General features: G+C 54.5%; 1 protein-coding gene across 2 annotated transcripts in view; it reads right to left on the reverse strand.

Moving 5' to 3' along the window:
- Positions 1–10962, reverse strand: part of SYT3 (synaptotagmin 3) — a 15069-nt gene extending 4107 nt beyond the window's left edge. The window contains exons 1-7 of one of the 2 annotated variants that reach the window (XM_081807660.1): positions 10910–10962; positions 10150–10280; positions 8455–8620; positions 5657–6182; positions 2657–3044; positions 2281–2499; positions 302–422 (exon numbers count right to left, since the gene is read on the reverse strand). In XM_081807660.1, coding sequence (XP_081663786.1) covers positions 302–422; positions 2281–2499; positions 2657–3044; positions 5657–6182; positions 8455–8605 — 1405 coding nt within the window. In that variant the 5' untranslated portion in view covers positions 8606–8620; positions 10150–10280; positions 10910–10962. Of the gene's footprint in view, positions 1–301; positions 423–2280; positions 2500–2656; positions 3045–5656; positions 6183–8454; positions 8859–10149; positions 10281–10909 lie in introns of both variants that reach the window. The other variant, XM_081807661.1, reaches the window with a different exon arrangement.
- Positions 10963–14823: the final 3861 nt, after the last annotated feature.

Consider the following 14823-nt stretch of genomic DNA (forward strand, 5'->3'; position numbering starts at 1 on the left):
GGCCCCAGCCCCTCCTCCCTCAGACCCAGGAGTCCAGACGCCCAGCCCCTCCTCCCTCAGACCCAGAATCAGGGCCCCAGCCCCTCCTCCCCCAGACCCAGGAGTCCAGACCTCCAGCCCCTCCTCCCTCAGACCCAGAATCAGGGCCCCAGCCCCTCCTCCCTCAGACCCAGGGGTCCTGCCCCCGGCACCTCCTCCCTCAGACCCAGGAGTCCAGGCCCCCAGCTCTTCCTCCCTCAGGCCCAGGAGTCCAGGGCCCCACACGCTCCTTTCTCAGATCCCAGCACCTCCTGGAACCCACCTGAGAAGCCGGTGAGGTCCATCGCTTTGAGGTTAGAGGCTTTGATGATGGTCACGGTGAGGCGCCCGGCCGTGGGGAGGTAGCAGAGTGAGAAGTTGAGCTCCCCAAGATCTGCCTTTTCCTGCAGTTGGGGAAAGGGGTTCAGCAATGCCCTGTCTCGGTCTCCACCCCAACCCCCTCTCTCTCCCATCTGGAGCCTCCAGCTCTCCTCCCTGATATCCAGGACTCCGATTGCTGATTCACTTAACAATCTGACTAAACCTGGTAACTCCCTGGCCGCAGCTGCCTGCCACCAGCAAAGCCTATTTGTTCTGCAGGGAAGATTGAAAGAGGCATGGGTGTGGGGAGAGAGCAGGAAAGAGCCAGAGAGAGCCAGAGAACACAGTGAGAAATAGACTGTGACAGGGACCAAGACACCGAGAGATACAGTTAGAAAGGCAGACCCATAGAGTCCTAAAGAAAGAAAACCCAGAGGAGGGGCCTAGAGACCCAGAGATAGCGCTGGTCCGAGAGAGAGAGAGAGAGAGAGAGAGAGAGAGAGAGAGAGAGAGAGCAGAGGAACAGAGACTTCAGAGAGAGGAGTACAGCGACCAGGAGGAGAGGGGGACAGAGTCCCAGAGGAGAGAGACAGAGTCCTGGGGGGGGTGTCAGAGCCCTTGGCAGGAGATCTGGAGAAATGGGACCAGAGACTTGGTGGAGGGTGCGGAGACCTGGACAGAGTGATAGAGACCGAGAATGGGGTGGGGGGAAGGGCAAAGACCCAGATAGAGAGAGAGAGGGAGAGAAACAGAGAAACCTACGCAGACCGGATGAGGGACAGAGATTCAGACAGTGCGACAGGCACTGAGGAGAGAAGTCGGTCACAGGGAGGGCAGGAGACACACCAACCTTAAGCAAAGCCACAGAGGAGACAGAGCCTCCACACCAACACACACAGAGAGACACCTGGAAGGGGGCGCTGAGCTAGCCAGGGCTTCCGACCCGCCCTGCCCGGCTCTTCAGCCTCATCTGGTCCCCTGGCCTCCCAACCACACTGACCAAAGCCCAGGTCCCTGGACTCCCCACTCACTGCCCCTGACAGCAAACTGTGACAACCTAGACCTGGAGCTCCCAAGGACTGTCTAGGGTCCCCGGGTCCTGATCCTGAAACAAAAAAGCCAGTTGTTTAAGGAATGAATGAATGAATAAATGAATGAATGAGTGAAGACCTCCAGTGATAATAAGGGGGGTGGAGAGAATGAGACATGATACACACAAGCAGGAGACAGGATGGAGGCAGGGAGAGGGTCAGGACCTCCAACAAGTGCGTAGGAGCCAGGCTTGGGGAGCGATTGGATGGAAGAGGAAGGGGGCCGGGGTGGGGGGAGGCTACCGGGCACAATCTGGTGACTGGGGGAACAGGGGATGTCAGGATATAGAGGATCCAAGTATGTCTGATGCTTGGGGGATCAGGCTATCAGGAGCTGGGTGGAGAGCAGAGGATGAGATCTGGAGGTCAAGGGTTTGAAACGTAAAATGTTCAGAGATCAGAGGGTTTGGGGGTTCAGGAAGCTTGGGAATTGGAAAGCCAGGAGGTTGGAAGTTGAAGGAAGTCAGAAAAACAAAAGCTGGTAACTCTGGGGTCAGACAGTTGGAGGGTCAGGAATTTGGGGTCACAGCATGAAGTTATGATAAAGTGGCTGGTGGGTACAGGGGTGTCTGTTATATTTCTCAACTGTTACCATCAGATGTGAAAGGGGGTCAGAAGTTGGGAGATCTGGGGTCCAGGCATGATGTCAATATTTGACAGGGTGTCCGGGAGATGGGGTCCCATTATATCTATCTCTACACTTTGCTTGTATGTTTGCAATATTTTGCAATAAAATAAATTTTTAAAAAGCCTGGGTCAAGAAGTTAGAAGGTTATGAAGTCCAAGGGCAAAGAAGTCAAACACTGAGCGGTCCTGGGTCCCCAAGAAGAGGGATGCAGGGGCCACTGACCGAGCCACCCTCAATGATGTCCCTCCATAGTGGGCGGTCAGGGGGCTGCTCAGCCAGCTCCAGGAGGTTGTCCAGCACCACTTGGCCGATGAGGTCGTGCCGCGAGAAACGGTCAAAGTCATAGACGCTGAAGTGCAGTTTGCGCTGGGCCAGCTCAGCCAGGGGCACTGAGAACTGGAATGTCTCGTTGAACACAGGGTTCAGCGTCTTCCTGTGCACCTGGAGGGGATGGGCGAGGGGAGGAGAGAGACACCATGCCCATCAACCCTGCTTCCAAAGGACCCAGGAGTCCAGACCCCCAGCTCCTCCTCCCTCAGACCCAGGAGTTCCGACTCCCACCCCCTCCTCCTGGATGTCCAGGACCCTCACTCCGGACCTTGGTCTGGAACTTTTTCTTGCGGTCTGGCAGCAGGTAGATCTTGACGTAGGGGTCGGAGAAGCCGTTGGAGTCCTTGGCTGGGAGGTCCAAGGCCTGCAGGATCCGTACCACCAGCTGGTCTGAGCCATAGAGGTACCGCAGGGCGAAACTGATGCGGCCGCAGGGCGCCCCCACGCCGGCCTCTCCAGAGCCCGGGGCCCCACCACCGCGCCGGCCGCCTGGTCCAGTCCCCTGGTACAGCTCCGGCTTGATCTGCCCGATGAGTTTGGCTTTTTCCTCCCCGCCTGGCAAGGGTAAGGGCAGGGCAGGCGGCCGCTCGTCACTGCCAGGGTCCGGCTGGGGGGTCAGGGTCTGCTGGGTGAGGGGCCGGGGTAGGGCTGGATACCTGTGGGGAGTGGGGAAGACCAAGGTGGGGTCACTGGCTGGGGTCTTTGACAGCATCTGAAGACCTGAGAGACTCCTCCCTGCCTCTTTCCCAAGGGTCACAGCCAAATGGCCACAGATCTGCATTTTTGCTCACTATGACCTTGAGCAAGGCACTTGCACTCTCTGAGCCTCAGTTTCTCCACCTGTATTGGGGGGTATCCCCATCTCTAAGCTAGCTCCAACTAGGACCTGCTTATGAATCAACTTCCAGAAGCTTCCAACTTCCTCCTGACTTCAAGTGCATGACCCAGAATAACTTGTTCATGGACCCCTGGGGCCCCACACAACCCAGACCTCCTGAACCTTCACCTGCCCTTCTTCAAATCCCCCCAGCCTATCTTAACCCCAGTCTCACCTCTCCCACCTCACCATCACTCCACCTGGCCTGTCCTGTCTCAACTCCCTTCTCCAGTGTCCAAACGTGTGTGGGGGACACTCTGGAAGCCCAGAGCTCTCCCCTCAGCCACCCCGGCTCCTTCTCCCCTCTCACACACACACCTTTTCTCTGGACAAGCTCATCTGCACCCCAGGTTTCCACACCCATCAGCAGCCTGCTAAATCTGCTATATCTGTCTCCTGGGCTCCAGCCTGGATTGGCCCTCAGCCTCAGCAGTCCACCAGACCCCGCACACCCCTCATTCCCCGCCCAGCTCAGCACCTTCTCCCCAACCCGCTCCTCCTCCCCTGTGCTCCCCCTAGATCTGCAGGTCAGACACTGAAGCCATCCTCACCTCCTGTCCCCTCAAAACCTTTCCCTCCCCTCTCCCAAATTTCCCCATCCGTGATCCCGGCTCATCTGCCCTCTCCTGCAAGGACCATCACACCCGGGGTGAAGTCCATGTGATGGGGCCCCTAGCGATGGGCAGTGCTCGGCAGCCTCAGGTGTGCTGAGAGGCAGGCACGGGGGAAGCGGGAGGGCTCGAGCCGTAGAAAGGGGCAGAAGAGGTAAGGAAGTGGGAGGGCTTGAGCCGTGGAAAGGGATGTGGTGGGGGAGGCTCCTTCAGCTACAGATCCCCCGGCCACTCCTTGCTCCCAGGGTGACTTTGAGCAGGTCAGGAATACCCTCTCAGCCTCAGTTTCTCCATCTGTATAATGGGGAGGGGAAAGAGCTCAGACCAGTGTATCCGTCCGCCTTTGAAAGGCCTCCCCAGAGACCCCAAACTTCATCTCCCATGAACCCCTGGGCCCCTGGCCAGACCCTGGGATGAGAACACCTTCTACCATGAACTTCTGGGGCCGAAGACAATCCCTCTGAGGGCAGTTTCTCCGGATGCTGCCCCAGGCCCCTCACACTCAACAAGACCCAGATAAGCTCAGGGGCTCCCTCAAATCCATTCCTCTTCCTAGATCCTCTGACAGCCCCACCATCCACCCAATCACCAGGCCAGGCTGGAGGCCTTCTGTACCTCTTCCTACCCCTCCTACCCACCCACCTCCTACCCACCCACAGCCATCAGTCTCAGGTCTCACCTCTTCTGCCCTCTGACTCTCTTTATCTCCTCCTCTCATCCCCATGCCCATAATCTCAGCTCAGCCTCGTCCTCTCCTGCCTGGACTATTGGCCTCCAGTCTGTCCCTCTAGTCCTTCCCTTGTGTGGCCACAGAGAGGTCTTTCTACACCCAGAACTAACCCTGCCCCTCCTGCTCACAGCCCTCCATGGCTCCCCAGTGCCCCCAGGACAAAGTCCCAGTCCCTCAGCCCCGCATTCAAGGCCCCATGTGGTCTGGCCCTGCCCACATCCTAAGCCACATCTCCCTACCTTTCTTTTTTCACACTTACTCTCAGGCCATAGTGACTGCTGGCAATTTCCACAATGCACTGTGACCTCCTACCCCTCTTGCCTTTGCATGGGCCGCTCTCTCCTCCTGGAATGCCCAGCTCACACCCCTACCTCTGTGCCTGACCAACACTTCCTCACTCTGCAGGTCTCAGCCACAACACCTCCACCTCTGGAAGGCCCCAGCCTCTTCCCAGACCAGGTCATCGACTCCTCAGACTCCCACAGCTGTGGCCCCCTAAGCCACTTTCCGGCAGCGCTGGCCTGGGTGGGTGGGGACAGCCTCTCTGGGGACCCACTTCCCTTGGATTGTAAGTGGCATGAGGGCAGAGTCTATTTGCCATGCTCACTTCTGTTTTTCCAACACCCATCTCAGATCTGGTTCATATTAGGTGCTCGATATACATGTGTAGAATGAGGAATACAGAACAAATGAGCTCCAGGCCCCACCACCCCTGGCTTAGGCTGAAACAGATGAATTGCTTTCTGTCTCAGGGCCTTGGGAGTCTAATCATTCTCCTCCACCTTCCTGACCCCGGAGTCCTATACCCTCTGAATCTGAGTACAGATCTCTAGGTTCCTCCTCCCTTAGATCCTGAAGTCTGGAGCCCTAACCTCCTCTATCCCCAGGACCTAGGAGTCCACACCCCAAGCCCCTTCCTGCCCCAGGACTCAGGACTCCAGACCTCTAGGCCTCTCCTCTTGCAGGGCTCAGAAGAACCATATCTGGGAAAGAGACACAGAGGAGGAACAGAAGTTCAGAGTGGACCCCCAGCCCAGTAGCCTGTCTCACCTGGTGGTGGGTGCCAGGCTTGTGACCTGCTGATGCGACTGGGCACTGGGCAAGCCCCCACCACTGGGGGGCAGCAGGAGCAGCCCAGAGCCTGCACCTCCCTCAGAGGGCAGTTCAGGAGATGTCTGGCTCGGTTTGACCCCAGCGGCCACTGCAGCTGCCGCAGCCTCTGGGTATGAGTCCATGTCCAAGTAGGAGGGCTCAGGGGGGTCAGAGCCCCCCAGGCTGCCTGGCTCCAGCAGCTCAGCGAAGGGCGGATGGTGGGCAGTGTGGGCATGGTGGTGTGGACCCCCCAGCAGAGGATGGCCACCCAGGCCAGCCCCCAGGTGGTGCCCACCACCACCTACCAGGCCTGCCAGCCCGACCCCAGGGCCTAGGTCTTTGCGCAGGGGGCCCCCGCCCACTGCTGAGCCTCCCTTGTCCCGCCAGGGCACCCAGCACAATTTCCAGGACACGAAGAGGGAGACGCCCAGAAGGACAATGCCACAGAATGTCACGATGACCGACAGCAGGCTCACGGAGATGTCTGGAGAGAGTGAAGACAAAGGTCAGGGGTCAGGATGGGGTCACAGTTTATCCTCCCACTGCTGTCCCCAAAAAGCTAGCCTCTAGCATTTGCCATGCATTGTCCTAAGCACTTTACATACATTACTTAAACTCCAGGACCCCACAAGGTCGGTATCTCTATATAACCATTCTAAAGATAAGGAAACTGAGGCACAGACAGGCTGAGTGACTTGTATTATGCTGCACAGGTAGTAAGTGACAGATCTGGGATTTGAAAGAGCAGTCTGTCTTCAGATGTGATTCTTTATCACTAGCCCATGCTGCCTCTCCTTAAGAGGACACACCATCTGAGGTATAACCAACGTCCTCCAAAATGCTCAGAGGTGATCAAGGAGAGAGGAGGCTGCATGAGGCAGTTAGGCAGGTCAGGGTTCAAATCTCGGTCTGCTGTGTGGCCTTGGGAACGTATCTTAAGCACTCTGAGCCTTACATTCCCCATTTGCCAAATAGGAAAAATCAGTCCTGCCTCTCAACTATGGTACTGAGGAGTGCAGGAGGTAAATGGCATAGCAGAATATAAAGGTAGACATTTACTGAGTGGTTACTATGTTGCAGACCCCTAAGCACTTTATTGGCATTAGCTTACTTACGCCTGACAGGCACCCTAGGAGGTTGGCAACATTAGTATGCCTGTTTTCCACAAAAGGAAACTGAGGTCAATAGATACAAAGTTTCCTGTATAGAGTCCCACAGCAGATCAGCGGAGGGGCCGGGTGGCACGTGCTAAAGAGAAGAGCAAGGGCTTTCCAGCCTCCTGAACATAGGAAGAACTAAGAAAGGACTTGGCCTCTGGAGGGGCTGGAGGTGAAGTTCAGCCCCACGGACAGTAAGCCATGTCTATGTGACTGAGACTGGAAGCTCACACCTGGTCTCTCCTGGACCCTATTCTATGTGTCTTTTCCTTTGCTGATTTTAACTTCCATCCTTTTGCTGTAATAAAATGTAACTGTGAGTAGAACAGCTTTTCTGTGAGTCCTTCTAGGGCATCATTGAAACTGAGGGTGGGCTTGGGGACCCCCAAATTGTGGTAGTGTACTAGACTTCCTGGGGTCAAATCTGGCCCTTTGGCTTATAGGTTGTGAGTCTCTGAGCAAGCAACTGCAGCTCTCTGGACCTCATTTCTCATCCTTGTCACCTCCCGCACGCAAGGTGCTGAGCCCTGCCCTGCACTCAGCAAGTGTGATTTGTCATTATAACCTCGCAGCACGTGCTTCTTCAGGGTTCCTCGTCTGGACAGGAGCACTCATAATAGATCCTTGCTCTCAGAACCCTGCTGCTTCCTAGATGGGTGACCTTGGGCAAGTCACTTTACCCTTCAGAGTCTTTTTCCCCCATCGAAAACGGGGATTATAGATACCCCAGAGGGTTGTTGTGAGTGGTTGATGAAATATGCCAAGGATCTTGCACACTGCCTGGTACACGGCTGGTGTTCAGTAAGTACATTCCAGCATTTATTGAATGACCACTGCGTGCCCAGCTTGTTTTAAGCACTTCACATGTGTTATATCATTTGAGTCTCTCAGCTGCCCCAGGAGGCAGCCACTTTTATTATCCCCATCTTCAGGAGGAAACTGAGGCACAGAAGAAGTGTTAATTGCCTAAAGTCATCCACTAGTAAGTAGGGGTGGTGGGATTTGAACCCAGACAAGTCAGACAGCCTGACTCAAGAGCCTGAGCTTTGGGACACCTGGGTGGCTCAGTCGGTTAAACGTCTGACTCTTAGTTTCAGCTCAGGTCATGATCTCAGGGTCAAGGGATCGAGCCCTGTGTTAGGCTCCATGCTCAGCATGGAGTCTGCTTGAGATTCCCCCTCTCCCTCCGCACCTCCCCCCGCCGGCTTATGCTTGTTTTTTCTCTTTCTCTCAAATAAATAAATAAAATCTTAAAAAAAAAAAAAAAGAGCCTGAGCTTTTAAAGCACTATGCAAGATACACAAAAGATACGTGAAGGGGATATGTATGTGGCTGGGGGGAGGGGCAGTGGGCAGGAGGCTCACAGGACCAAACCCAAAAGGTCAGGGGTCATATGGCCCACCCAGCTCCTTCTCCTTAGATCAAAGTTTTGGGGGACCAGCAGCAGGCAGGATGGAGGTGAGACTCTAAGAGGGAGTGGCCACAGCCACCTAGGGGACAGAAAGCTAAGCAAGTCTGCTCTGAATCTCTGAATCTCTGAAAATACTGAGTATAGGGGACACAGGGGGCTGGCCGAGACAGCTGGGGGGTGGTGCTGACCTGCATCTGGGCCCCGGGGATAGCCTCGAATTCGCAGGTCGTTGAACTCCTGGCACCTGTCACTGGTGTCGGCATCTCGGACCCGCGCACAGAGGTCTGAGACCAGGATGAGTGCCCGCCGGCAGAGGTCATCCTCGTAGTCTCCTGACATGGTAGCCGGTGGGTTCTGTGCTTGGAAGGGGCCAGACAAGGGTGCAGATGGGGAATGGGATTGAAAGAGAGGTGGATAAGGGATAGAAGAGAAAAAGAGAAAAGGAAGGATAGGCGAGGGGACAGAGATTGGGAGTAGATGGACAAGGGGAAGTAGATTAGGGAGGGATAGACAAGGAGAAAGAAATTAGGGGCAGATACAGGAGGACTGAAATTCGGGGTGCAGGCAAGAAGACAGTAACGGGTTGGACAAACTAGGGGACAGAGATCAGCATGAATGGACAAGAGAACAGAGAATAGGGACAAATGGACAAGGAGAAAGAGATGAGGAAGGCCAGTCAAGGGGCAGAGATTAAGGATGCACAATAAAGGGATAGACAGACAAGGAGACAGAGATTAGGGGTGCACAGACAAAGGACAGAATTTAGGCACAGGCAGATGAAGGGACAGCTGTTCATCATGCATTAGACAAATATTCATTGAGCACCAACTACATGCCAGGCACGATGCCAGCTGCAGCAGATCCAGCAGAGAATGAGCCCCACACATTTCCCAACTTCCTGGTGTTACAATCCAGTGAGAGAAGACATGGAATAAACAAGTCAACAAACACACATAAACAAACAAGACATGCTCACACTGTGAGAGGTGCTCTGAAAGAAATAGTTGGAGGAAATGTCACAAAAGGACCAGGAGGTGGGCAGCTGGGGGGCTCTCTGAGACCTGAAGGACGAGATGGGGCTGGCCACAGCCAGTGGGCGGTGGGGCTGGAGTGGGGAAAAGCATCCTAAGCAGCGGGAACAGCATGAGCAAGGGCTTGGCAGGTTCGAGGAACGGGAAGGAGGCCAGATCCAGGTAGAAAGAGTGAGCACCAAGACAGAGGGAAGGATGGGGTTAGAGAGATAAGAGTGTGGTGGTGGCTGGGGTGGGATAGAAGATGCAGGGTGCAGAGATAGGGACCAAGTTGAGAGAGGGAGAGATAAGGGGAGGGGAGACAGAGATACTGGGAAGGGCAAACTGGGGCCCAGAACAGAGGGACAGATAAGCAGACAGACAGAGGAAAAGTCGAGGATTGAGATTTGGGATGGACTAAGCCATAAATAATGGACTAGTGTGTAATTTATGGGAGTGTGAGAGATGGGCGGACAGAGGGACTGTGTAAGTGCCAGGACAGAAATATCTTTGAAAGGGAAACAGTGGTTGGAAGAATGGATGGGATGCAGAAATAAAGGACAGATGGACAGACAATGGCCAGAGACCACAGATGGGCAAAAAGATACAAAGGAGGGCTGGGCAGACAGACATGGGTGCAGAAGGAAGGTTGGATGGGGGTGGGGGCATAAAAGAGAGAGGACTGGGAGAAAGAGGTGGATGTGGGGAGAAGGGGAATTAGCCACACATGGTTTGGAGCCAGACATCAGAGATGGACTGGAAGGAGAGTGCAGGGAGAAATTAGGGACGGACAGACCAGAGCTCACAGATGGACAGGTGTCGTGGGGGTATTGCAGAAGGCCAGGACTCCGACACAGGCATGGTTAGACTCACCTGAGCTTATCCCTGCCGTGTCCTGGGTGGCAGCCGAGGCGGCGGCTGGCGGCAGCCCATGGGGGTTGTAGGGCGGACAAGGGGCTGCGGACCCGTCCCCACGCGCCAGGTGGTGGGAAGAGGAGCGGGATCTGGAGGCCGCGGCCAGGAGAAAAAGCTCAGTCCGAGCCTCTCGTCTTGTCCTACTCGGACTGGCTGCTCGACCCCAGGCGACCCCCGGGAGGTCCAGCCACCCCCTCCCACCTCCCGGGCCCCAGCTCCCGCTGAGCTTAGACACTACAATTCCCAGCAGGCCTTGCGCTAGCGCGGCTAAGACTTCACAGACCCGGCGCTGCATGGGCTGCTGGGAGTTGAAGTCCTTAATGCCTCTCCCGGCTGCAGAGAGGATGGGAATTTTTTTGGAGGTGGGGGGGTTATGAGATACCGGGGTCCCAAGGCGCTGCAGGGGGGAGGAATGATGCCCTGGACCTCGAGAGGTTGCGGAGTCTTAAGTCTTCAGGAGCCATGGAGTAGGTAAACGATCCCCACGCCCGGGGGATCGGTGGGCGAGGTTGGGATACACCTAGGTGTTTCGGGACCCCCTTTCTAGGGCCAAGTGCCCCTCCCCCGGGGCGGCCAGCGAGCGCTGCAGCACCCGCACTCTCGGGCAGGAGATCGGCGTGCCTCTGCACCTACCCTCGCCCCCACGCGCTGGGGCCGCCCCCCAGGATCGGCCTGGGGCGGGGGCTGGGGCAGGGGGAGGGGGGAGGAGCCGACTCACCCTGAGCCGCCGCCGCCGCAGCCCCGCGCGCCCGCCGCGGTGCCCGCTCGGCTCCTCCCCCCGCCCCTGGCGCAGGTCCGCGGCTCCTCCCCTTGCACCCCCTCCTTCCTCCCCTCTGAACCTGCGACTTGAAAGCCGAAATCGCGCGGCGGCAGCGAGGAACGGGGGAGAGGCGTACCAGACCCAGCTCTCTTACACAGTGGAAGATCCAGCTATGGAGGAACATGACCCTCCGCTCCCCCAGGATCCAGGGGTCCCGGCCCCCAGCCCCTCTTCTCTCAGATGGAAAGGTCTGGGACCCCAGTCACTTCTCCTCCCGGAACCCAGGGTACTGAGCTCCCACCCCCTCAATTCTCACATCTAGGAATCCATCCCTCCCGGCCCACTCCTCCCGGGGCCCTTCCTTCACAGGACCCAGGACTTGGAGTCCTCCCATCTGGGGAGCTCTGAGGGCTGGAAGTGGGAGGGGAGGCGGAGCCTCAGAATTAGCGGGTTTGGAGAATCTCAGCCCGGCGAGAGGTATAGCAGGGACCCGGGGTTGGATCCTGCCTTGCCCGGCCCCTGCCTGTGTGACCTCGCGCTCTTTGCTCTTGAGGTTCAGTTTCCTCATCCAAAAAATATAGACAATAAACCTGTTTCCGAAGCGATCCAGACGTGTGAAAAACCAGGCAATGTAGGTAAAGCATTCGCACCAAGTAGGTGCTTAATGAGTCTTTCTCAAAAGCAGCAAGTGAGAGTTACTGCCATATTAATAGCGGTTAATGATAATTGCCCCTGACTGTGATCTGGGCACGGAGCTAAGTGCTTTGAAAGGATTTTCTCCTTTAATCTCCACTTTGGCCCTATTAGGTCGGTACAATTATGCTATTCCCATTTCACAGAGGAGGAAACCGAGGTCGATAGAGGATAATCCCTTGGAGAAGATCCAGATCCACATAGTCACAGCAGCAACCCGCAGGGGTGGTTGGGAGGCCCCTCAGTCTCCTTTAGGGCTACCCCCCCACCCCAGTGACATTCATATAAATACACTAAGTAAAAAATTACTTTCTTCTGCCAAGGCAGCTTTAAGACAAGTTCCCTCCCTTTCACTAGATTCCACCTCCCTCCCCACATGTTGCTACTTACCTATATATACATTTGCAGTCATTGTCACACTGTAGAATACCCCAGAAATGCCTCCCAGGTTGATCTTGAATCCGACCCTCAGTAATTCTTCATTCTCCCTGATGGACCTGCCTCTGTACCCAGGGAAGCCTGCATGGGCGGAGGGGGGGCACATGCCCAGATGGATGCACACAGGTCCATGAAGCTCAGAGCCCATTCACAACCAGACCTTCACACCCAGCTGGCCCGCCCAGAGTCCACAGGCAGCCCCGTTCCCCAGGAGAGATGCACAGAAGGAAGTATGCAGCAATGCATACATTCAGAGGTGTGTACGTAGGTGGGCTTGCCAGACTTCCATGACACATCTCCAAAGAGACATCTCCTCATTGGCTGGCAGTTTAGGGTACTGGTTTCACCTGTGGTTTGGGAAACGGCAGAGGCAGGTTCCAGTCCCAGGTCTCTTCTCAGTATTGTGTGTGAATGGTTTAGATTCTCAATGCCTCAGTTTCCCCGTCTCTAAATGAGGACAGTTTTTTAAAAACCCAGATTCCACTTCATTATTTGGAGGATTAAATTCATATGGGGTGCTTAGAAAAATGGTTAGTGTTTAGTATTGTCATAATTAATGATTATATGCATTTGCTCGTGTACTTTTTCTTTCTTTCAAAGTAAACTCTGCATCCAATATGGGGCTTGAACTCATGCCCTGGAGATCAAGAGGCATATGCTCTACTGACTGAGCCAGCCAGACGCCTGCCCACATACTTTTTAACTGCATTTGACAATGCGGAAATTGAAGCTCAGAGAAAGGAAATGCCCTGCCTGAGGTCACATGCCTGGGAAGTGTCAAAGTTGAGGTTCAAAACCATGTGGGTCTGAATCTAGACCCTTGCATTCAGCCACTACGTTGTTTGCATCCAGGATGTTTGAGGACCTTGCCTGTCATAGCCTCTGGGAGTGTAGAACAGCATAGAGTACTGGACAGGAAGAAAACCAGGAGACAGAGTGAGTACTCCATATTCATTTAATTCCATCCATGCAGTCATTTGCTAAATACTTACTGAGCATTGGGATGCCTGGGTGGCACAGTCGGTTAAGTGTCAGACTCTTGGTTTTGACCTCAGTCTGTGATCTCAGGGTGGGGAGATGGAGCCAGCATTGAGCTCCAAGCTTAGTGTGGAGTCTGCTTGAGATTCTCTCTTCTTCTCCCTCTGCCCCTTCCGCTGGTGTGCTCTCTCTCTCTTAAAAAAAAAATAATAAATATTAAAAAAAAATACTGAGCATCTACTATGTGCTAGGCACTGCTCTAGGCAACAGGGATCCAGCTAGGAACAAAACAGACAAAAATCCCAGTCTTGTGAGAGCCTATGGTCTGGTAGAGGCGACAGATAATCATCAAATAACTATCTATAGTGGCTGGCTCAGGCAAAAAAGCATGTGACTCTTGATCTCGGGGTCATGAATTAGAGCCCCACATTGGGTTAAGTAGAGATTACTTAAATAAATACAACTTAAAAAAAGCCAACTATATGTATTAGAATCAATGCTATGTGTGTCTGAGGAGGTCATGGAAGGCTTCCCTGAGGAAGTGACCAAGTGATGTTTGAACTGAACTCAGAAGGGTGAGTAAGCATAAACCTGATGAAGATGGGGGAGGGGAAGGGAAGTGCTCCGGCAAGAAGGAACAGCCTGTGCGAGGCCTGGGGCAGCAGGGAGTTTGGCTCATTGAGGACTGCCAGACACATAAGCTCCATGGGGGTAGCACTTCAGTTTGTTTATTGCTGCATCCCTGCTGCCTGACATTGCCTGGCACACAGTAGGCACCTGATAAATATGGATTGGTTGAATGAAGGAGTGAACAAGTACATGGATAAATAGAGGAATGTATGGATGTGTGTATGGATGGGTGGGTGGATGGATAGATGGATGGATGGATGGATGGATAGATAGATGGATGTGTGGGTGGATGGATGGGTGGGTGAGTGGATGGATGGATGGATGGATGGATGGATGGATGGATAGATGGATGGATAGGATGGATGTGTGGGTGGATGGATGGGTGGGTGAGTGGATGGATAGATGGATGGATGGATGGATGGATGGATGGATGGATGGATGGATGGATGTGTGGGTGGATGGATGGGTGGGTGGGTGGGTGGATGGATGGATGGGTGGATGAATGGATGGATAGATGGATGAGTGTATGGATGAGTGGACGGCTGGAGGATTGGATGTATGTATGGGTGGGTGGGTGGATGGGTGGATGAAGTGATAGTTGAATGGGTGAATGGTTGAATGAATGGATGGGTAGGTGGATGAATGAGTGAATGGATGAATTTGCATAAATACCTACAGATTCACACACAAATATTCTGGGAAATAGATGCAGCTACACACCCAGAGACATGCACACATGTGTGTAAACAAAGATTCACCTCTTCTGGTGCTGCCCATGGAGAGGACAAACACCAAGAAGTTGGCCAAGCTGGCTAGGGCCTGTGTGGATGAAGATGCAGGGAGGCAAACACTCTGACCAGAACTAGAACCAGCCCACCCCCACTGCGGCACTGACATAATTTCTGGAATAGGAGGAAAATGCTGATTCAGGGATTTGTGTCCCAGGCTGTGAGCCAGGCCAGGGAGTGGGACAGGAATGGCCCAAGAGAGATGAGGTGAATGGGAGAGGGAGGCATATGGGGCTAAGACAGACAGAGAAAGAGACAGAGAGATAGAGAGACACAGAGAAACAGAGATGGAGAAATAGAGCCATGGGGACAGAGACATGCAGAAAGCTGTAGAGACACAGAGAA

The sequence above is a fragment of the Leptonychotes weddellii genome, chromosome 16, assembly GCF_054177405.1.
Source record: "Leptonychotes weddellii isolate Sample4059 chromosome 16, ASM5417740v2, whole genome shotgun sequence".
Lineage (NCBI taxonomy): Eukaryota > Metazoa > Chordata > Mammalia > Carnivora > Phocidae > Leptonychotes > Leptonychotes weddellii.